General features: G+C 43.7%; 1 protein-coding gene across 1 annotated transcript in view; it reads right to left on the reverse strand.

Annotated features, from left to right (window-relative positions):
- Nucleotides 1–24,130, reverse strand: part of TMEM135 (transmembrane protein 135) — a 473,935-nt gene that overhangs the window by 220,194 nt on the left and 229,611 nt on the right. The window contains exon 5 of the mRNA XM_077485022.1: nucleotides 4,224–4,289. Coding sequence (XP_077341148.1) covers nucleotides 4,224–4,289 — 66 coding nt within the window. The remainder of the gene's footprint in view (nucleotides 1–4,223; nucleotides 4,290–24,130) is intronic.

Below are 24,130 nucleotides of genomic sequence, written 5' to 3' on the forward strand. Positions count from 1 at the left end.
TTTCTTTTGACCAAAAATCCCAAGTGTGCATGCACACATGCACAAAATCACAACTACCCAAATTCTCCACAGGCATTGTGTGAATACATAATCTGGTCAAATACACAAATGTGTATTAATGATTCAAGCCTCTTATACACAACAGGTACTCTTGATCCCAGCAATGCCCCACAATTGTATGAGAGGCTCTATCACTTCCCCTCATTCCTGCCATAATTAGTTCTCCCACAGAAAGCTGATCCCAGGTAGCACTGTTCTTGTAACACTAAACACCGTCTCTTTCATGTGAATCCTAAAGCTTCCTTCATACAGTATCATCTCCGTGATGCTCCACATAATCTCCCCATTGTGGTTAAAGAGAAGACTGTGCCTGAGGCTCTGCCAAGCTGGCTGATATAATTGATTCCTGGCACTGTCCTTGTGTACTCCGATGTCGGATGCTCAACCACCACAGTGTAATCCATGTGTAAACAGCAAGATAAGATTCTATCAGGGGCTGGGGAAATGCTTATTGTTTTACAATATTGTCTTATTAATTACAGAGCTCGTAGGATGAAAGGGAACACATTGTGTTTTTATATTTTAGTTCTTATGTGTAGTCACCCTCCAAACTGCATCAAATAGTGGGTGTGGTCAAATTTCATTAACAGTGGGAGGGTCTTAAAGGGGCATTAAATATCAGGAGTGCATTACGTGCAGAGTTGGGGGGGGGGGGGGTAACAGAGTACAGAGTTCAAGGTTGCGCTGCATACAGAGTGCAGAGATCAGGGTGCACTACACACAGAGTGAAGGATTCAGCCTTCTTCCACAGCTACTAACCTCTGCTTTCCCTATCCACATCTCACTTTCACCCCTCTTTAGCTCTGACCTCTGCAGGCAACCTTCTCTGCTGCCCCCATATTCTCCCCCCTTCCTTAAAAGATACACCATCTTACACATTACTTTGCTGCTGTATTAAGTTGAAGCAGCCAACTGGCTCTAGTACCTCCCCACACACTGTAAGTGTCTTCAACTCTCTCGCTTGCAGGGCAATCATCCATTGGTGATGTCGGCATCCTCATTGCACCCCGGGCACCTGCATCTCCCTTGTCCCCATCCTGTACTCAGTGGGAGCCACTCAGGAGATCAGATCTACAGGAGCCGTTGAGTCAAGCGGTCACTTGTAAACACAGAAGCCGGACTTCTGTGTTTACAAGCGATAGTGGTGAGCAGGGAGCAGAGGGCCTGAGCCAGAGGTGGTGGAACTGAGTTCCACAAAGTTCCAGCTGCAAAAAAGTCCTGTGTGTAGCGCTAAAACAAAAACAAACAAAAAAACAACTCATATTTAAACAAGGAAACATGCAATATTATAAACTGTACTTTGTAATTACCTGTGACCCTGTCACTGGTTCGTCAGTTTTCCTTACTTGGACCACTTTTGGTAGGTAAGATCTGCTGTTTTGTAGTTGCTTAAGGACTCCCCCCCCCCCCATGTACATTTACTGTGGCAGAGCGGCCCTTAAGTGCAAAATCATGTACCTGTACGTGATTTCATTTCTAAGACTCCAGGGTGCATGCGCGTGATTGGACACAGCGGGAGCCAATCAGTGGGTCTTGTGTCCTAATGTCCGCCAGCCACCCGCGATTGCTCTGAGGAGAGGCAGAACAGTGGTCTAAAGGGAGAAGTAGATTTGGCGCTATACCTTTAAGACTTAGATTTTGATAAAAATATATCGTGCACCTAATAATTCACCTATAGTATCACAATGGTACTGAAAATTACAATGGTGCTAAAAAATTAATACTACGTGAACACAAGTGAAATTATAAGTAAGCATAAGTGTTTTGGAAAGTCACAATAGTGAAGAAATCCCCTAACCTGGGTTAGGTAACAATGAAAGAATGAAAAATGTGGTACTACCAATTAAGACGCAAAAAAAAAAAAAAATTATGAAGTGTATTAATATATATGTTTGTGAGTGACCAATAGAAGTGAATATCCTTCGCAATCACATAATTGAATCACACAATCACTATGTAAACAAGGCAGATCGCAGTTCTGCCAGAGAGGAAAATGGAGATCTTGTGTTTCTGGTCTCCAGGCCGGCCCTTGTCTGCCACATCAATTAAATCTATGACCATTCTTGTGTTGTCTCCCGCCTGACGGAGAGGGACAAAGCCGACCTGATCTTTGTGAATTGAAGAGGGTAAGATCCCATTTAGGCGTACGGAGAGGAGTTTGGTAAAAATTTTCAGGTCAGAGTTCAAAAGTGCTATAGGCCCACTGTATAGTTTATTTCAAACATACTGGCACCTTTAAAACACACATTAGTGACACCACTGATAGGCAATTTTAACCCCTTCCCACCCACCCGGCATCCCTAGTTCTGAGCGCCCACAAGGGCGGGAAGATCGGCAATTATGTGACCACTGTCACTGCGGTTCCAAGATCGGAAGTCAGCCCCACCAGCTACCGATCTTGAGTCTGAACTGAGAGCTGTCTGCAACAATCCGGTCTTTGTACTGGGAGCACGCTGTGCTGGGAGGTGCTAAAAAGGGTTAAGTTGAAGGTAAATAACAATGCTTGCCACCACTCTGGTCCCGTTGCCCAAAAATATATAGATACTACAAAAACCACATACAAGTTATAAATATTGTTGATTTTGTGTTAATATTTTTCCTTTAAACTACCATTTGGAAAAAGCAATGAAAGGGTTGTAAAATTGGGGGATCCATACCCTTTGTAGGAACAGGAACTACACAAGAGGGGGGTATAGCACCGAACCTATATATCATTTAAAAAAAAATGAAACATGATTCTGTATTATTGAACCTGAAATCAAAAAGGAGAAATCTATTTGATGTGTCTGATGACATTTGAGGAACATTATCAGTAACTGGGTCTCCATTCCATGTTTTGATTGCACCAAAGCAACAGCAAAAATCTCACTAGTTGTATCTAGCATACAAATTTGTGATTTGCCCTTTATATATAAATATGTCTTATTAATGTCATACTGGTACCTTATAGGACCGGCAATGATGATGATTTTTGCAGACTGGTGAAGAAGACATAGGGGCACATTGGGTAAACCACTGGGGGTCTGTAATGGTAATAATGGTAAGAAGCCCTTCTGTAAATGGTAGACATGAAGACTATGTAGCGGACAAAGGCATGCACAGGGTGGTGTACCAGGTGTGCATGGGGTTGTGTTGATGATCTCCCCTACTTCCCGTACTTCTCCCGCCCCCCCCCCCCCCCCCCACCTCTGCTCGACAATGTTGCTGGCTTCCCTCCCCTCCCCCGGCTGCTGCACTGCTGCGGGGATGTTTTAGGATGGATGGCAGGGGAAGGGGCTAGTAAATATGTAATTTACTGGCCCCCTTTTTTTTCTAATTGAACACACTCACTGTGTCCATTCATAACTGAAGCATAGTAAACTGTGTACTAGGCTTCCATTTTTGGATGTACAGGAAGCCACTCAGCACAGAGCACTTCCCATTCATGGACTGCCCTAAGCAGCTGAGGGTGCAGAGAAAGGCATGTGTGTTTGAGCTTTGGGGTGCACACCCTAATACAATAGGATTTGCACATCTACGATATCAGGGATCTCCAAACTTTCTAAGCAAGGACCAAATTACTGTCCTTTAGGGGGCCGGACGGTGGCCAGTGGCAATAGAAAATGTCTGATGTCTTAGGGAGTAAACAATACCACATCTTTAGTTGGAGGAATAATGCCCCGTCCTTGGTGTCAGTGGGAGGAATAGTGCCCCACTGTTGATGTGAGTGGTAAGAATTATGCCCCCATTGTTGGTGTCAGTAGTAGGAATAGTGCCCCAAGGTCCGGGTAATGGCAATCAAAGGGCCACATCCAACCCCGGGGCATTTAGGGGTTTGGAGACCACTGCTATATAGCAACAAATAAATTCCAGAAGTTAGTTCATTTATTTAACACTCTACTTCAAAAAGAGCTACAACTGTTTAGCTAGGTGCTATGGACCTGCCGAAAATTCAACAGCCTCCAGGGGAACAAACAGGACAATGTAGTGTTCACGTTGAATGTACTGACATCAGAGGGTGTTTGTTTAGCAATGAAGTTGGTTGCAAAAGATTCAGGTTCATACCACATAACAAAGTACCTTCTTGCAAAGTATGGCCGGAATTGAAACACAATGACCATTTTAGATCCAACTATGGATGTGAATATACAAATGATATATGAAATCATCATAAAAAGACTTACCTCTCCATGTCTGATGGGCTTTAGATAACCTCTGGTAACTCCCATACGGAACAACGTCTCTGTGGCCTGCACACAAAGGACAAAGATTTCAGTATTCAATAGAACTCAAATGCAAAGGTTCGTGTAACAATTCAGCAAAGGCTTGGGCTACCTGCACCCCTCTAGCAGCTGAAAAAATACAAAAATCCCAGCAGGCACTTCAAGCCAATGACTAGGACTGATAACTTAACAGTTTCATGAACAGGAAGTGAGAAGATATCTTTCTAATGTGAGGGAAATGCCCTCTTATGCCCTGTGATGTGTTCCCACTGGCAGATTTCCACTCTACTCCTGTTCTGGCAGAAAATAAAAATTCAGAATTATCCTCGCTTTTATTTCCATGGCATTGGTAATGACGCCAATTAGAGAGCGAATGTCCCTAATGGGGACACAAACAGAAAAAAAAAAAATCTTACAATGGTTCTGTGGACCGCTCGATCCAATCCAAAAAATATTTTGCTTTTGGTTATAGCATAAGTGCTTACATCTTGTTTAAAGCCAAAATAAAGTTACAGATATACAGAATATTAAAAGAGAAGTATGGAAAACTAAAAAAAAAAAGCAAACATTTATACTCGCCTATGTGGATACAGAATCAGGCGCCTGTGGCCTTTAAGCCCGAGATTGGAAGCGCTCAAGACCGCTTCTTTTCAATGAGCAGAGAGCCGGGGATTGACAGTCGCTGTCTCTCTTCTCATTGAAGAGCCCCTTCATTCTCACTAGAGCGCAATACTGTGCAAGGGATGGGAGAGGCTGACTCAGGCTCTCAGAGGCTCAGTGAGAGGCTGAGCCAGATGCTGTCTAGGCATCTGGATGGATCCCGACATTAAAGTTAGGATCTCTCTAGAGCGTGGACTGACTGAGTGACATCAGCCAACAGCAGACTGCCCGCTGTCGGCTGAAAACAGGTCAGGACTAAGTGCACTCCTGTGATCCATAGGAGAAGTAGAACCAAAAGAACTTTGGACCTATTTCTCCCTTAACATCCTCCATGTTCATAGTCTTATCTCAACTTTCCTATTGCAGCAGTTGCACAGGGTGTCTAAATAAGACTGTGCAACTCAATGGGCACCACGGGCAGATGTGCCACACATTGCACCCTTCAAATAGAGAATTATTTTTGTCACTCACTGACACACTTCCCTAATAACAGAATTGATTATCACTTAACTTCCAACTGTGTGCTTAGCTGACAGTGAAAACTAGTTCTATATAGGGGCATAAATGTGGTCTGACCACTTTCCCTAATGACTTTATGATCACAGCCTAACATCTCCTAACTATTCTCCTACAGGAGGCTGAACGAGAAGCTTCTGGAAGATTTTCCCACCCAAGTAGCAATAAGGCCCCTGTCACATGACCTGGATCTGTTTTTTCCTCAGCAAGGAATACGTCTGCTGAGCTGAGCGGAGCTACCAGATGATGCTCCAATTATGCAGAGCCAACGCGGACACAGCCCACTTTGCTCTATGGGCAGTCAGATGTAAATGGACCAGCTGTCCATTTACACTCAACTGCCCTCGGATCCAATTCGGCCAGATGGAGGGGAACGCATGCCCTTCTCTTTGCTTTTGATGGATCAGATCTGAGGAAGTTGGATGTAAACGGACACAAGTCCGTTAACGTCTGACTGCCCATAAAGGAGAATAGAGGGTCCAATCAGGTCCACCTGAAAATGGACAGGCAGCCCAATCTGGCCTCTCGTGTGAAAGGAGCCTAACACAAGCTATATCAGACTACTTTACCGACCAGGCTTAGGACACAATCACTTCCCTGATTAAATGGGAAGCTCTTGCACACAGACGCCCCAATCCTCTTCTTCTTAGGTCTCCCGCTGGTGCTCCTGGCTCCTCTCCCTTATCGTCCCCCAAAAGCAAGCTGGTTGCTATAGGGGCACTAGTGCATCGTGCTCGCTCAAAAGCGCTGCTCTATGCGACCATAAGACACATAGAGCAAAGGTTTAGCCCAGCCCCTCTTCTCTCTCCTCATTGGCTCACTGGCTGTCATTGATAGCAGTGGGAGTCAATGGCTCCCGCTACTGTCTCAACCAATGGAGGAGAGGGTGTCCGGATTAGGAAGGCTGAGGGTGGATCTGCACACGGAAGTTTTTTTACCTTCATAATATCCATGAAGGTAAAACCCTTCAGCCGTTACAACCACTTTAAATGCATTCTATGCCCTCGTTCACACAGGCGTACTATAACATATGCCCATGCAAGGCCATGTTTGCCTGCAGGTGTTCCGTGCATCCCTGTGCAGGCAGTCCTATTCATGTTGATTGGGTTGTAGTGGCTGCATAGCCACGGCTGCTGTTCCCAATATGACAGCCGTGAGCTTGAGGCTGCATGGCCGCGAACGCAGACTGCTGTCAAGTATGTTCATGTGAACAGGGTTTACGAGGTGTTTATATTGCATATGAAGCTTAAAAAAAAGAAAAAGACACAGCTACACCCCTCATGGAAATACAGTCCTGTGCTCTCGGTAATCAGCACTCAATAAAAACGAGTCCGATGTGACACCTCTCTTCCTCTGCAATGCAAGTCTGTGTAAGGACACATACTGAGGGGTGTGACTGTAAAGCCACGTACACACGGGCGGACTGTATGGCCAACTTAGTCCGTCAGACAATCCGACGGACAGTCCGTCCTACTTTCGAATGAACGGACTTGACCACACACGATGCACAAACAGTCCGTTGAAAGCTTGCGCGATGACGTGTACAGCACGTACGACGGGACTAGAAATAGGAAGTCCAATACACTGCAATGCAACCTTCCGCCGTGTAAATCCTTTCTGAGCATGCGCCATACTTAGTCCGTCGAACTAGCCTACTCACGAGCGGATTGTCCGCTGAAACCAAAGTCTGACGGACAATATTACGGAAATTCCGAAATACTTAGTCCGCCAGACTGCACGCTGAAAAAGTCAGCTGAAGCCCACACACGAGCGGACTGTCCGCTGAAATGTGTTTCGACGGACTAAGTTGGCCAGACAGTCCGCCCGTGTGTACGCGGCTTAACTCAGCTCTGCCAGCATAGAGAAACTCCAGAGAAAAAAATATATATTTTTAAGGTATTTCAAAGCAAAAATCATGGGGGTGGGGGGGATGGGTTGAGGACTAGAAAGAGATTATAGTGTGACACGTCAATTGGGCTTTAAAGCTCTGCAGATAAGAAGCATCTTCTATCATGGCAAGCTCTTTGCAGTTGATAAAATGGCTTTAAAAGAAACAGAGAAGAATTCCCTTCTTTTGTCTTGCGGAAATGGTCTGGGTAAGCAGATAATTTGGCCGCAATTTATGTAGCTATTTGTTCCTGGGCATGTTTTACCAGTCGGTACGACAATGTTGCGGTTAAGTATTAAGCGGTATGTCTTCTTTCTTAAGATGTGATTCTATTACATGGCTCCCGAAAACACAAGGGGGGGAATGTGAGAGCCTGCTGCAACCTTTCATGTAGATCAGAATGAACTCCTTTCATCAGCTCTTCCCACCAACATTTTAAGGATGTTTCAGTCAAATTGAGTACTCTGTCAATACGGCCGGCTTGCTTTGTGCCTATAGAAAACCACTGGGGTGTATAACCTTCCTTTCACCTTGACTACTGAGAAATCTTTTTTAATTCTCTTCTCCAGCACCCCAGAAACCGCCAGATGTCAAATCCATTCATGATAGAGAGCAAATTTCCAACGCTTGTAGGTTTGGCCTCTTGCGTTTCTTGTTAGGACCTCTTCTCTTCATGTGTGGAGTGCTGCTAAGAAGATTAAAACTACAAGCCTGGCTTTACAATGGTGAGGAGGGAGTACATGGCCTGAGCCGGCCACCTGCAGCTATTTGCTAATTGCCAATCTTAAGCTTCCAAGCGATCGCTTTTCTGGTATGCAAACAAAATAGACCTGGACGAGGCAGTTGAGTTTCCACGAATGGAACAATGGAAGTAGTTTGCAGATCAATACAATTTTCTATACATAAACACACAGGTTTAACGCGTATCGAAACGCAAGGACAAAAATGTATTATATTGACATGTCCTCAGATGTGGTGACTGCATTTATTTGCTTTTTTATGTTTTATAGGGTTTTTTTTTTTCTTTATTTTCACCTGGCAATACTGGAAAGAATACAATTCCTGCCCTAGAGTGACATCATTCCCTCGCCGTATTGCATCCATGGAGGAGTAGAATTGTCCCCCTTGAACAAGCATAGATCGGAGGGGTTCTGTAGTCCACACTGGGAACATTTCTAACTAATAACAGTCAGAAGAGGTAGACAGAAAAGCATAAACAAATCAAATGTAAAGGTGTTGGTGCTAAAAACATAAAAACTAAATGTGAACAATATTATAAGAAAGCAAATGGTGTTTGAAAAAGCAAAAAAGTCCAAAACGACAATCCCAACGCCATAAATAAATGAATGAAATCTTCTAGTTTGATGTTCCTTCAAATAAAAGCTTCGCCATAAGTGCTTATGAGGTAGAACTCACCAAAGGTGTCTGACCACTTTTTTACAGTAGGTCAAAATGTGCTTTGATTGAATGGACCAGAGGAATCCCAGGTAGGCATCTCTCCACTAAGTGACCCCCTCAAGATGGCGGCTGGGGATAAGGAAACAGACTCCACCAAGGACACACAAAAATAATTCTTAGTGCCCGTTCACACTGGGGCGACGCGACTTGCAGCGCGACTCACAGACGCGACCTGCACACAACTTCAGCGGCGACTTGCAAAATGACTTCTGTATAGAAGTCAATGCAAGTCGCCTGAAGTCGCCCCAAAAATAGTACAGGAACCTTTTTCTAAGTCGGAGCGACTTGAGTCGCTCCTATTAGAATGGTTCCATAGTACAGAACGGAGCGCGACTTGTCAGGCGGCTAAGTCGCCTGACAAGTCGCGGTAGTGTGAACGGGCACTTAGGGTGTAGTAAGTTTTAATAAAAAAATGTTTAAAAAAGGTAAAAAAATATTTTATACTCACATGTGACTGTGCTATGCCCAGCATTAAAGGGGTTGTAAACCCTTGTATTTTTTCACCTTAATGCATTATGCATTAAGGTGAAAACTTCTTAAAGTGACCGGCCCCCCAGCCCCCTCGTTTTACTCACCTGAGCCCTTCAATCCCTCAGTGGAGATTCTCTGGACCTCTCTGCCCGGGGTTCTCGGCTCTTGATTGGATAAACTGATAGCAGCGCAGCCATTTGGTTCCCACTGCTGTCAATCAAATCCAATGACGTGATCGCTGTACCGAGTCCAGCATTCTGTGTCTAACACACAAATGCCGAACTTGGGAGCATGCCCGCATGGTAATCTTCCCCCCCAGGAGAGCGTGTCTTTTAGGGGGTTATATGATGTGGCGAGGAGCCGATAGAACTGCCGGGGGACCCCAGAAGAGGTGGATCGGGGCCAATCTGTGCAAAATGAACTGCACAGTGGAGGTAAGTAGGACATGTTTGTTATTTAACAAAAAATCACTTTAAGGTGTGTACAGCATGTGCTGGTGGATATATCGGAATTGGGGCAACGTGTGATCCACGCCTCGTTTTGGATATACCGAAAGGATGTCACAATGAGGTCCCGCAAGCGATGAGTCCGCGCTTCTACGTACCTTTCACTGTACTGGCATCATCAGGTAGTGGAGAGATGCCTACCTGGGATTCCTCTGGTCCATTCAATCTAACTGCATTTTGACCTACTGTAAAAAGTGGTCAGACACCTTTGGTGAGTTGCCATCTACCTCATGAGCGCTCGTGGTGAAGCTTTTATTTGAAGGAACATCAAACCAGAAATTGATTCATTTATTTGGGGTGTTGGGATTGTCATTATGGACTTTTGTACAATCACCATTTGCTTTCTTAAAATATTGTTAACATTAATTTTGTATGTTTTGAGCGCCAACACCTTTAGATTTGATTTTTTATACGGTTCAATGTTTACACCTTCTTAATGGGGAAGCTATGTTTTAAAACAATACACTAGGCGCCATTTTCAACCCACCTATTATCACAGACAGAAAAGCAGGTTATGAGCTCACAAGATTTTTGAAAGGATAAACTTTTTTCATTTTTTTCAATTTTTTTCTTGTATTTAGTCCCTGTTCATCTGGAAACAAGCGTGTCCGGACTTCCCCCTCTCAGGTAATGATCATCCACTTCTAACAGGGCACTCGGCATGAACAGTTCTCTGCAACCTCCATATAGTCAGTGAAAAGGCAAGTGTCACAAAAATTGTCTAAAAATGCATCAAAACTTTATTTCAAATAGTGGGGAAAAACAGCCAGGAGGAGGCAACATGTTTCAGCCATTAGGACTTAATCAGGGCACCCTGTCCACAACTGTGCGATTTGGCGCACCTCAGCCTCACAACAGAAGGAATCTCATGCTTCTACATGCTTCAGATGTATTAGAGCAGATTTCTATCAATGTATTCTACATTTAGGAAAATTTGTAAAACCAAATGTTCCCAGATAGCATCATCATTCACACATGCATATATGAAGCAGCAGAGTTCTGGAATCACTGAAGATTATATACAACACAGATGTCCCAACTAGCTACCGTTAGCTACGTTTTCAGTAAATAGAAGAAAACACAGTTGGGAAACATTTTTTTTTAATTGCATTGTTCTCTGTCTCTGAAACGGATTTAACTGATTTATGGCGTGCTACTGGTCCACATTACACCACTCAGTAGCAACAATTAAATACCAGTTTCCAGGGAGTGTCAGAGTAAAAATACAATTGAACCAGCTAGGCATGTGCTGCTAATTATTGAGAATTTATTAAAATGTAAACAAACCATTCTCAAAGTTCAGGACCGCTTGGCGACACGTTCTTTATTTTTTGTCATTACTCATGTTGTTGGGTGCTGCTTTTATAAGCAGACACTTATGTGAACTGGACTATAGCAGCGGCAGCTGCTCAAAATTTTTTGGAGGGGAGCAAACAAACTGAAAAATTCTGGAAAAAAAAAGATCAATTGCAGCCTCACTGTGCCCATCGATTGCAGCCACTGTGCCCATCGATTGCAGCCACTGTGCCCATCAATTGCAGCCACTGTGCCCATCAATTGCAGCCACTGTGCCCATCAATTGCAGCCACTGTGCCCATCAATTGCAGCCACTGTGCCCATCAATTGCAGCCACTGTGCCCATCAATTGCAGCCACTGTGCCCATCAATTGCAGCCACTGTGCCCATCAATTGCAGCCACTGTGCCCATCAATTGCAGCCACTGTGCCCATCAATTGCAGCCACTGTGCCCATCAAATGCAGCCACTGTGCCCATCAATTGCAGCCACTGTGCCCATCAAATGCAGCCACTGTGCCCATCAAATGCAGCCACTGTGCCCATCAAATGCAGCCACTGTGCCCATCAAATGCAGCCACTGTGCCCATCAAATGCAGCCACTGTGCCCATCAAATGCAGCCACTGTGCCCATCAAATGCAGCCACTGTGTCCATCAAATGCAGCCACTGTGTCCATCAAATGCAGCCACTGTGCCCATCAAATGCAGCCACTGTGCCCATCAAATGCAGCCACTGTGCCCATCAAATGCAGCCACTGTGACCCTCCCCAGCGGCATTTAACTAGCAACTTCGTCCGCCCCCTCGCTGTCTGCGCGGCACTTATCCCATGTTGGTGGAGGCTCAGGCAGCGGGTGATGGCGGTGAGCTGTGTGACGGGCAGCGGCGAGCTGTGAGTCAGGTGGCGGCTCCTGTGTCCTCCATGCTTCTGCCGTGCATCTCTTCTTTCCTCCTGCTGGGCATCCATTAGGATCACCTGTCCTTCCAGCCAATCAGGTGACGGGTACCAAAACCGCGTATCGTGATTGGCAGAGAGGAGGTTCAGTGTTAGAAAAGTGAATATTAATTTGCTTTTCTAACACACCTGGATGGGCTCCGAGCGCAATGCTCTGCGCTCAGAGTCCACCCTATTTTGAAGCCTATTAGAACCTATAGCTCTAATCAGGCGCTTCAAAAAACACTCCCACCCTTAGAAGGGTTAGTAGCCAGTTAACCTTCCTGTGTGTCAATCTAACCTTTTTAAAACTGGGATTTAATTTGCACCGTGAGTCGTAGAGCTTCTATTATGTTTACACTTGAAGGCAGGTTGCCTACTTTATTCATGTTAGCCAGACTAGTGTGATTTCCCAGGTCAAGGGGAGAAAATGTTAAATCTGCTTGACATTCCTGCTCACATTCGTGGGCTTTTGGAGTCCAGCCTCCTGTCCTGTGACAAATAAAAAGGCAAAGGTTGAGGGCTCAAGAGAGCGTGGGTGAGCAGGCCAATGGACAGGAACCTTTCAGGACATGCTGTGACTTGTAGTTCATCTACGGTACACCAGCCTTTAGAATACACTCAAGTCATTAACTTCCCCAATTTAGTTGTGCCAGTAATGGACTTCACCGACAAGGACTTTACCTATGCAGGTATCTTGGGGCAGCCACTGTTCATGTTAGATAGGAAAAGGACATTCTGCTAAGTTGTGTTTATCATGCTGAACATTTAGTAAAAAGTCATTAACCGCACAAAGCCTTGTCTGAAGTTACTCAAGGGGTGCTCTTATTGTCATGGAGCACATACAAGGGTCTGAGTCTACTACAGCACACCAGAAGGTGTTCATAACAGCACAGCAACAAAAGGTTAACTGCAGCCAGTCAATGGCGTGGTACTTGGTAAGGTGACAGTAGCAGGGAGGTCTGGGTCTATGGCTTCCTCCCTAGCGGTCCATCTCCATCAGTCCCCAGGAGCAGATTAGCTTTACGGGGAGTTAAAGCGGGAGTAAACCCAGTTTCAAAAAACACTTACATTCCCGGCATGCCGGAAATGTTAATTTTCACATTGGTTGTGCTCTCAACCAAACTTTCAAACCATCCAATGTCTGGTTTCATAACTGATCACATGTGCAGCATCATGGCAGTTGAAGAATCATTAGAGGCAGCTTCCTTGACTGAAAACGATAGAAGGGTTTACTTCCAATTTAAGGCTTTTCCACTGGGCACAGAGGAAGAAGAGTTATATAAGCACACGAGGTCCATGCTTTGTGCTTGGTGGGACACCATTTTGTTACTGGGAGTGGGGTAGCAGAGGTATGATGACTGGTGAAGCAGGCATAGGCTCTGCGTGTCCATCCCAATGCAACACAAGCACCTGTTCAAGCGTGTAGTATACGGGACGCTATCTTTGGAAGAACTCCACATGACACTGCATGCAAGTGGCTTATCTCTGAGTTGGGGGACTGCCTTAATGTTTGACATTCACATGACCACAGCCCTTGTCTGGTCCTGGCACTAAAGAGCAGGCCTTCGGGCAAAGTATAATCTGGCATTTTAACAGCTGACCCTTCTTGCCGGCTGGTGTAGTCCAGAACACCAAACCCTGGGGTGGGCCTCCTTTGTAAAACACACTTGCCACCCAAAGAGTTAATGGTGAACACAAGGAGAGGGTGTCATCCACCTACTGTAAAGCACACACCCTACCCTTACAGGCCAGTACTGCCACCATTGCTGGTGTCAACTCTCCAGTACATCTATGCTTGCCCATTCACAACCCTCATTTCGAAAATGGCCCAACTGTAAGAATTACGGCTTGTTTCACACAGGCTTCAGCTTGTATAAGAGTGGTATGAACAGTAAGCTTTTACAAAGCATTTGTAGAGCATTCAGCAAGCTTTTAAAGAGCCCTTCAGGTCCCGTATGCAAATGTTAAACACAGATCTTTATGGGAGTGCTAATTGCCACTTTAAACAAGCCACTATCAGGCTACAGCACAACTTAAAGCTTGTTGAAAGCCTGTCAAAGCCAGCTAGCAGCTTGTTTAAAGTGAGGAGCAGCACTCCCATGAGGAGCTATGTATAACATTTCCAAACAGGAGTGGAAGGGAGTGTTAAAAGCTTAGAGAAAGTCCTGGAAGCTTCCTGAAAGCTTGGCAAACACTTACTGAATATTTTATTAAAAGCTTGCTGTTCACACTGCTCTGAAACAAGCTGTAATGGAATAATGAAATGACACACAGAAGGAGTAACTAGCTACTAACAACTCTAAAAGGACTCAAATGATGGTGCCTGGGGTTCATCCTAAATTCTCCAATGTGTGGGAATAACTAGGGGTAGCCTAAAGACTTTAGAATAAATGTACATTGAAAGCTTTCTATTTTGTTTATTTTTATGTGGTAGCTAGGAGCCATGATATGTATTCATACTTTGGTATTATTATTTTATTGCATTTTATTTTTTTTGTTTCCTTTAATGCTAAAATTAACAGATACAAGGGGCCGAGGTATAACATGAGCCGTGACTGTATACTTAAGCTACCATCTGAGAGCCTAAAGCCGCGTACACGCGGGCGGACTGTCTGTCCAACTTAGTCCGCTGAAACACATTTCAGCGGACAGTCCGCCCGTGTGTGGGCTTCAGCTGACTTTTTCAGCGGACAGTCTGGCGGACTAAGTCTTTCGGAATTTCCGTAATACAGTCCGTCCAACTTTGGTTTCAGCGGACAGTCCGCTCGTGAGTAGGCTAGTTGGACGGACTAAGTATGGCGCATGCTCAGAAAGGATTTACACGGCGGAAGGTTGCATTGCTGAGTATTGGACGTCCTATTTCTAGTCCCGTCGTACGTGCTGTACACGTCATCGCGCAAGCTTTCAACGGACTGTCTGTTCATCGTGTGATTTCAAGTCTGTTCATTCAAAAGTAGGACGGACTGTCCGTCGGATTGTGTGACGGACTTAGTTGGCCAGACAACTCCGCCTGTGTGTACGCGGCTTTAGTGTTCAGATAAACACTGGTTTTTGTTCTTGGGAGATCAAATTCACTAATACCAAAAAGAAACCTCAATTACAAAAAAAATTTGAAAAATCTACATAAAAACAAAATGCAAAAATTAGCAAATCTCATAAACTTATATTTAATACACAATAGGAAACAGAAAACCTCATCAAATGTTTAAACTGAGTAAATGTACCAATTTACAAAATAAATAAGGTAAGTTGAAATTGATGGCAGCAACACATCTCAAAAAAGTTGGGACAGGGCAACAAAAAGCCAAGTAAGTGGTACTAACACAAAAGAACTGGAAGAACAATATTCAACTAATTAGGTTAATTGGAAACAGGTCAGCAACATATTTGGACATAGAAAGAGCATCTTAGAGAGTCAGAGTGTCTCAAAAGAAAGATGGGCAGGGGTTCACCAATCTGTGAAAAGCTCCATCTACAGAACAGGACTTAATAATGTTCCTCAACCTGAAATTGCAAAGACTTTAAATACCTCATCATCCACAGTATATAATATCAAAAGATTCCGAGGATCTGGAGAAATCTCTGTGCGCAGGAGACAAGGCCGAAACGCAAAAATGAATGCCCGTGATCTTTGGGCCCTCGTTTTTTTTTTCTTTACAAATAACAAACGTGTTATACTTACCTGCTCTGTGCAGTGGTTTTGCACAGAGCAGCCCAGATCCTCCTGTTCTTGTGTCTCTCGGTGGCGCTCCTGGCTCCTCCCTCCTGCTAAGTGCCCCCACAGCAAGCAGCTTGCTATGGGGCACCCGAGCCGAGTTGCTACTTTGTGTGTTCATTCAGATACAGAGCTGAAGTTCAGCCCCGCCTCATCTCTTTTCTCATTGGCTCGCTGACTTTGATTGACAGCAACGGGAACCAATCGTGCCACCCTGTCATCTCTGCCAATGAAGAGGGAGAGTCCTGGGCAGCACAGACTCTGATGCAAATTTACCACCTAGTGTCTTCAATTTTTCAGCCAAAGTTTGTCTAGCCAGGTGGTGCCTACAAGGCCACCCAAGGGTAACATTTTGGCCAGTTACATAGGATTTGGTCCAGTAGGATTTTTGACTCCAAACACAGACAGTGTGCATTCAGGGCCCCACACCTGCACACCTGTCAAAATATGACCTTTGGCTGTGTTCATACACCCGCTGCATTCTCATAGACTAACAGGTGACTCCAGCCGCATGAACAAACCGCTTATTCACACAGCCAGAGTACCTGTGTGAATGAGTCCTTATTTTATTTATTTTTTATTATTTGTTACATTAGATTGTTTTCTATTTGCAGCATGTTTTTTTTTTAACTGTTTAAAGTGGTTGTAAACCCTTACAAACCACTTTGACCTACAGGTAAGCCTAGATTAAGGCTTACCTGTAGGTCCAAGAAATATCTCCCAAACCTATACGGTTTAGGAGATATTTGCCCGAAGATGGGCACCGCTATCTACGGCGCATGCACCGTAGACAGCGGCGCGCAGGCGCACTGTGCGGGGCATCGTCGATGACAGCAATGCCGCGAGTCTCGGCTCCCGTGCGCATGCGCGGGAGTGACGTCATCGCTGCTCCGGCGAATCACAGCGCCGAAGCAGCGAGACCCACGGAGACCCACCAAGAAGATGGATGCTAGGAAATACAGGGGACAGCGGTGACTTCGCTGGCTCCTGTGTCAGGAAAGTGACACATAATGGGCTACTATGCGATGCATAGTAGTCCATTATGCTTTTCCTTTACAGGGAATGAAAGAGGAAGTAAACTCATCAGGGTTTACTTCCTCTTTAAATGTTGGCATTCAGCTGCTGCATACAGGTGATCGATGTGGCAGTGAGGTCACACAGGCTTCCTTGGCGCGGTATGTGTAATCTTCCGCTGTTGTGGGGTGAGCGGGTTGGGGGGAGGGGGACATCCCCAGCTTGTGGTTGGTAAAGAGGGTTCTCAATAGGTGACATGGACCCAAGAGGTATCTTACCTCACCATTAATACTGTCCAGTCTCCCGGGCTGCGCACTTCTTCTCTTGCCTCACTCAGAACTATGACAGCTCTGTATCCGTTCCCAGTCGGTGGTCAGCATTGACTCTTCCCGCCCTCCCTCCATGAGCTTCTCTCTGGCTCTACAGGTCAGGACTCGAAAATGATGCCAAAAACTCAGAGATTCTCTTGAGCCAATGAGGGGAGGGGTGTGGATAGGAAGGCAAAGTGGAAACCCAGTACCAGAACCATCCCACCACTCTGCGAGACACAAGCCAGACCTGAGCCAGACTCCAGGAATTTGAGGAGTTGTTGGGGTATACTAATAACACAGGGAGGCCTGCATGGGCCCCCTGGAGCATAGGTGGGGTCACAATATCGACCCCATGCAACCCCTATTCATATGCCTAGGCTAGTATTAAGCCTACCATAAACCTCTCAAATTATGGTCTGTTTACTGCTAAATAAGTAGAAATTCAAGCACAGGGTGACTGTCGGCACCAGCTGTGGGTGCTGGCTGTCAGAACACAATGGACGGCACGGAAGATTCCTTAATCAACGCGGCTTAGCATGGATGAAAGAATCTATTAAATTTCTCTTGTTCAGCTGTGCATGGCTAGCCTGAACCTCTAGCTTTAAACTTTGAATCGGTGACCTCAAATAAGTCAGTAAGGGCTTTGGCTTCCTCCTAATCAGAATATTTGGTGATCTAGAATGTACTGTAGCCAGCGGGTCTGTACAGCAGCTAGGCAACCAGTTTTTTTTCAGAAGCAGTTCAGTGTGTCATCCGGTTTAAGCAAAATCTCAGTCAACACGAAGGCATCAATTCTGACAGACATATACTTTTTAACCAGTGAAAACAGAATTCTGATAGCACTTTTGCACATTGGTCTTTGCTTTATTAAACAAGCTCAGATCAGATGTGTCATTTAGAGGTTTAATCTGAACGTGGCTGCTTTTCCCACGTGCTGCAATCGGATCAAATCCCACAACAGAATGCATCCAATTCACAAGCCTCTCTCCTCATTGTGTTAATTTGGTTTCCTCTGAGAAATAACTGTGTTCCCCTTGAGTATATTACAAGTGGCTCAGCTCAGACACTCCAGGTTTCTAGAAGCGTAATCTGGCTATTGTTTCTCAGAGAATGGCAGTCTCCGGTGAATGAGCCAACCTTTTGATCTCCATGTACAAGGGGGGATTATGAGATATGGGGTCCCAGTGTTCTGCTACTTTCAGATATCCCGGGAAGAAGACAACTTTTTATGTCCCACTGCAGGCCGGAGAAAGGTATTGTAAACCTAAATACAGAGGGCGAAATGTTACAGGATTGTCATGTAAACCACACAAAGTATCGGCTTTGATGAACAGGTCACTGGACAAGTCAGCAGTTATTACAACGGAGAAGAAAGTAAATGATAATGTTCAGTAGGCACAGGGCTTTGAGAGCCAAGCTCTTCAAAGGGAAACTACAGGGAACTTTCACCCAGTACACATTCTACGTTATTATTGGAACATTAACAAGCAATTCCAGGCAGCTAGAGAAATAAATCAGCGAGATGCTAACATTATCCACGAAACACTGCAAATGTCCTACAGTTAGAAAGCCTGCTAGGTTAACGGTAATCTGGGATTTATGTGGACTTCTCACACATGGGATGGACGGGCCTGCTTCCCGATGCCTGTGCTATGGAACTTCCCTCTTGTTTAGAACCTCACCAATCAGATTCAAAGGAAGCTTTACATTAGACTGGTGGCTCTAAAAAAATAAATAAAAAAAAAGTGGATGTATCAAGATGATGATCTTTGTACGGACAAGACAACAAGATGTCAAAATGGTTTTAGTTCTAGACACTGGTTCAGCACAAAGCTCACAATTCTAATGCCCTGTACACACGGTCGGACTTTCCGACCTAAAATGTGCGATCGGACTGTGTTGTCTGAAATTCCGATCGTGTGTGTGCTCCCCCTATTGACTTTTTCCGTTGGACTTTCCGACACACAAAGTTTTAGATCTGGATGTAAAATTTTCCAACAACAAAATCTGATCTATTAAATTCCGACATGTGTAGACAATTCCGACACACAAAGTGGTAAGTGTGCTCAGAATAAATTACGAGACAAAAGCAATTGGCTACTGGCCTCTTTATGGTCCCGTCGTACGTGTTTTACGTCACCTCATTCTGAACGATCGGATTTTCCAACAACTTTGTGAAACCGTGTGTATGCAAGACAAGTTTGGGCCAAAATCCGTCTGAAAAAATCCATTGGATTTTGTCGTCGGAATGTCCGACCGTGTGTACAGGGCATGAGGAAAAAAAGTTAAAACTCAGCTGTGCCAATCTTTTTTTTTTTTTTTTTACATAGTCCAAGTCAAGGTTTAAAAACACAAATGCAACTCTTGCTCCAATGCTCACCTCCCTCAATCCTCTGTGCTATCCTCTGTAGTTATAAGGAAAACAACCAAGGAAGCAGGCTTAGCACATATATTCACCCCAGAAAGTAGGGTGATTACTCATGGATCCTACACCATGTGGGGTGCTGTTGCCGTAACTAAGCATATAACAAAAACAATGGGTTTGGGTGTAGAGCACCAGAAAAGAGTTACTAATGGCAACAGAAAACGATCCTTTTAAGAGTATCAAAAATTTATATTTATTAAGTTAATTTTAGACAAATTGGCAAAATGATAGGTCAAATGTCAAAAAGGTTATAACAGCTTTACTCTAATGGCCAATAGAAAATCACTACAGTAATTGATGCATCACACATACATGTAAACAAAAGACGCTACATCTAACCATTAAAAAGGAGCTGCGCATAGCAACAGACGGGTTAAGGTGTCAGATGAATTACATCACGATTATCTTTAAAGAGAGAAGTGCTTATATATAACCTGTGTGTGGCTCCAGAGAGGAATGGAAAGAGGAGGCTGACTGGTTGTGATGTAGCTTATGAAGGGGCAAAGAGTGCCCTAAGGTGCATGGTATTAGGAGACAAAAGTTCTAATCTTTCCAGCTGGGGGAACATATCTTGGATAGTCTTTAACCAGGTATTGGTAGGAGTGTATCAAGTAGGTCTTATATATATATAAGTAAGAGAAGGTTTTTCTGGAAAGTCCCGGTAACACCGGTTTTGAGGGCGACAAATAAGTTCTAATCTTTCCATCTGAGGGAACGTATGTACAGGTGCTGTATGTTAAGTCATCTGTTATGCACTAAAAGCTTTCGCCCAGTATTAGGCCCCTTTTACAATGGGGCGTCGGCGGTACCATCGTTTTGGCAGGGGTTTTTCGGCCGCTAGCGGGGCGGTGTTGACAAACTAGCTAGGCTTTAAAGAAGAACCATGACCTGACCATTGACGTTTAAATATTAGGTATTCCTAAAAATAACTAACCTTAAAACAAATCCTCACTGAGCTCTGTACCTGCAGGCCCCATGGATCAATTAATCATCAATGTCTTCAATAAAAAAAATGTAATTGTTATAATGATGTGCAGGGGGTGTCACCTCACTGGCTTTGACATCCGTTTTCCTCCTGCTAGAGGTTTTAAATGTGCATGTTTGACGGGGTAAATGCCTTGGATTATTTTTGTTTTTTATTGTACTTGAATTTTATTTTCTTTACCCGTTATTGTGGTTTTTACACTGTTGTGTATAACTTTATTGTCAAAACTCAATAAAAAGTAATATGCAAAGAAACAATGAAATTGTTCACATTAGGTCCCAGAACACCATTCTCCCTCCTGTGCATATCAGAGATTGTAAGACTGCAGGCTGCTAAGTCTTTACAAGAGAGGAGAGGACAGAAGGACCTGAGTCGGTGGCGGAACTACCAGGGTCGCAAAAGGTCACACTTGCAACCGGGCCCTGTCATTCCGCCACTGTCAGGGAGCCCCAGCAGTGTTGCTGGCCACAGGGCTCTGAGGCAGGAGCGTCTCTCTTATACAGCCCAGAGCCTGCATTGACAGTTCCTCCTTCCTTGCAGGGGTGGGACAGGAGAGAGCCTAGCTGCGCCTTCTCCTCCCAACCATCTCCTCCTGTGTGCTCTGCAGGAGTTGTGAAGCTAAGCAGCTGAATTTGCTCACATTTTGCGTCACACTTTTACTTTTGGAAAGGGTAGCCTTGGTTAGTGTCTACTTTGCCAAGTTTCTTTGTTTGTATAGTTCATTTTTATGACTTTACCCTTATGTTCAGATATATCAGGAGTAAAGATGCTATGATTGTTCTAGAACGAAAAAACTGAATCTAATAAATTGTACATAGCCAATAATTAGGGGTTAACAAAATAATAATTCCACCCAAAACTGATTAGCAGATGCAAGCGGGTTGACTCATAAAGGAAAAATAAACTGCGCTTGGGTGAAACAAAAACAAACAAAAATTACTAATAATCTATAAAGAAGGCAGCAGCAATAAATGGGATACAAACACCTAACAGCAATAAGAAAATACAAAAAGCTGCGCCAACAAAAAATAATCTATAAGTAAACTCCCTAAAAATAAAAATATAAAATGAAGAATGTGAATAGTTGATATATTCAAAACTTGTAAATAAAGAATAACAATTAATATGAATTCATCATCAAAGAGTTCATAAAAGAGTCCATAAATGATCAACAGTTGCGGTCCTATGTGAAAACACCACGGTGGTTGAACACACTCAGATGCGCACAAGTGCCCGTCACCATATAGTGAGTGCGCTTACCAGATGGAACCTTGGTTAGAGCGTTGTAACTATATCCTCAATCATATCAGAATACTCCTCCTACTAATCAGCTCACCGAAATGTAAAGCAGCACTCATATAAGCACATCTTAATCAACGATCCCAAAAATTACTATCAGTAGCTCGAGGGAAGAAGAGGAAACCAACATAGTGTGATACTGTTTGGAGGATTTATTGAAGTAAAAAGTAGCGCACTTACATGAGCATCGAATCAATACAGCATGCACAAATGGAACATAAAAAGCCGGCCGGCATTCGGGAGCCCGTCCTCCCCTCCTACAACGTGATGGCGTCACTGCGTGCCTTCCCAGACGCGTTTCGTCATAAATGACGTTGTCAATGGGGAACGGGCAGCGCAGCGACGCACCACCTTATATAACCAAGGCTAAACCCAAACCTCGTTCTGAGATGCAGGATTCGGTCAAACGTCGAAATTTTAGTTGATGGCGAATAGCCCTGAACATTGCACGATTGGTCCCTCACTAAAACAAAGAACAAACTCGCATATCTTATGGACTAATGTAGCTCATAAGAACTCACTTTATCACGCCAGCAGTTCAGAGGGTCGAATCCAATCTAGGGTAAGAATAAACTTAACCAAAAATCAAAAAATATATATAAATAAAATAATAAAAATATATGTATATCAGTATGCTAATATCCTAAAATAAACGGTATATAGTCCACATAATGCCATACACCAACGCAAAAAGTGAACGATGTAAATGGCATAATAACTAAAACCAAATCCATTAGCAAATAGATACAATGATTGTGCCACTATATTTAATGTCACACTCCTATAATATGTAAATTAGTAGAACAAAGATGTGTATATATGAAAAATAAATTTTGCTGTAATGAAGTGAATATTAATGTCAGCTAATTTATTAAAATAATATATATAAATATCTATCCGATAGTTGACTCATCCACTGATGAGATTATTCAGAAGCCACAAATCAAAGTAATACATAGCATACCATAGTAACCCAAGTAAAAGACTAACAACTATTTTAATTGCAAACTATAAAAAGACAGAAAAAGAAAAAAAAAGCTAAAGCCTGCTGTTTACACAGTTCACAGAGCATGTAAACGTCTCTCTCTGAAAAGTGACAAATAGCATGCACGCAGTGGCTAAAGTTACCCGAGCCGTATAAATCCTCTGGGAAGAGGGGAGCTTGGCCTTTGGCTTTCAAGGTGCCAAGTCATTTATATATTGTGTTCCACTTCCTTACATAGGAAACAAATGAGGCAGAAGGCCATTATTCTGTCGACTATTCATACCAAACTTTGTTAGCGGCTCAGGGTGATACAAAACCGATAATGAGTCTCATTTTATTTTAACTGATTACAAGATAAAATAATGCAGGCATGACAAAACCAATCACATATTAGCACTTCTAGAAGAGAAAGAGCCTAAAAATGTTGAGGGCAAGCCTACAGATAAGAGGGATAGAGATTTCTAAAGAGAGAGAGATATTGAGAGAGACCCCCTCCATTCCCCTTTATATCACCCACCCCCCTCCCCCCTTCACATACAAACTCAACTGCTTTGGCAATGCTAAAATGTATTTGGTCATGCCAATAAAGCTTATATGAACAAAAGAGAGAGAGAGAGAGAGGGGGAGAGAGAGAGAGAGAGAGAGACCGTGAATGAGATATCGAGAAAGAGAGAGAGAGAGAGGGGGGGGAGAAAGAGAGAGAGAGAGGGGGGAGAGAGAGAGAGAGAGATCGTGAATGAGATATCGAGAAAGAGAGAAATTGCTAAAGAGATATTGAGAAAGAGAGCGAGAGATATAGGGACAGAGAGAGAGATATTGAGAAAGCGAGAGATTGAGAGAGAGATTGAGAAAGAGAGAGGGAGAGATATTGAGATAGAGAGATTAAGAAAAAGAGAGATAGAGATATTAAGAAAGAGAGCGAGAGATCGAGAATGAGTTATCGGGAAAGAGCGAGTTATCGGGAAAGAGTGACATATCGAGAAAGAGACCATTATCGAGAAGAGAGAGCATTATCGAGAAAGAGAGAGCGTTATCGAGAAAGAGAGAGAGAAAGATTTTGAGAAAGAGAGAGGGAGAGAGCGATATTGAGAAAGACAGTGAGAGAGATAGAGAAAGAGATATTAAGAAAGAGAGAGAGCTATCGAAAGATATCGTGAAAGAGAGTTATCGAGAAGGAGAGAGATATATCGAGGAAGAGAGATATCGAGAAATAGAGTTATCGATAAAGAGAGAGAGAGAGAGGTATAGAGAGAGAGAAAGATATTGAGAAAGAGTTATCAAGAAAGAGAGAGTTATTGAGAGAGAGAAAGATATTGAGAAAGAGAGCGATATTGAGAGAGCAAGATATCAACAGAGATATTGAGAAAGAAAGAGATTTATCGAGAAAGTTATCGAGAAAGAGTAA

This window comes from Lithobates pipiens, unplaced genomic scaffold, assembly GCF_037356315.1.
Source record: "Lithobates pipiens isolate NorthernLeopardFrog02 unplaced genomic scaffold, aLitPip1_a1.2 Scaffold_17, whole genome shotgun sequence".
In the NCBI taxonomy this organism is placed as follows: Eukaryota; Metazoa; Chordata; class Amphibia; order Anura; family Ranidae; genus Lithobates; species Lithobates pipiens.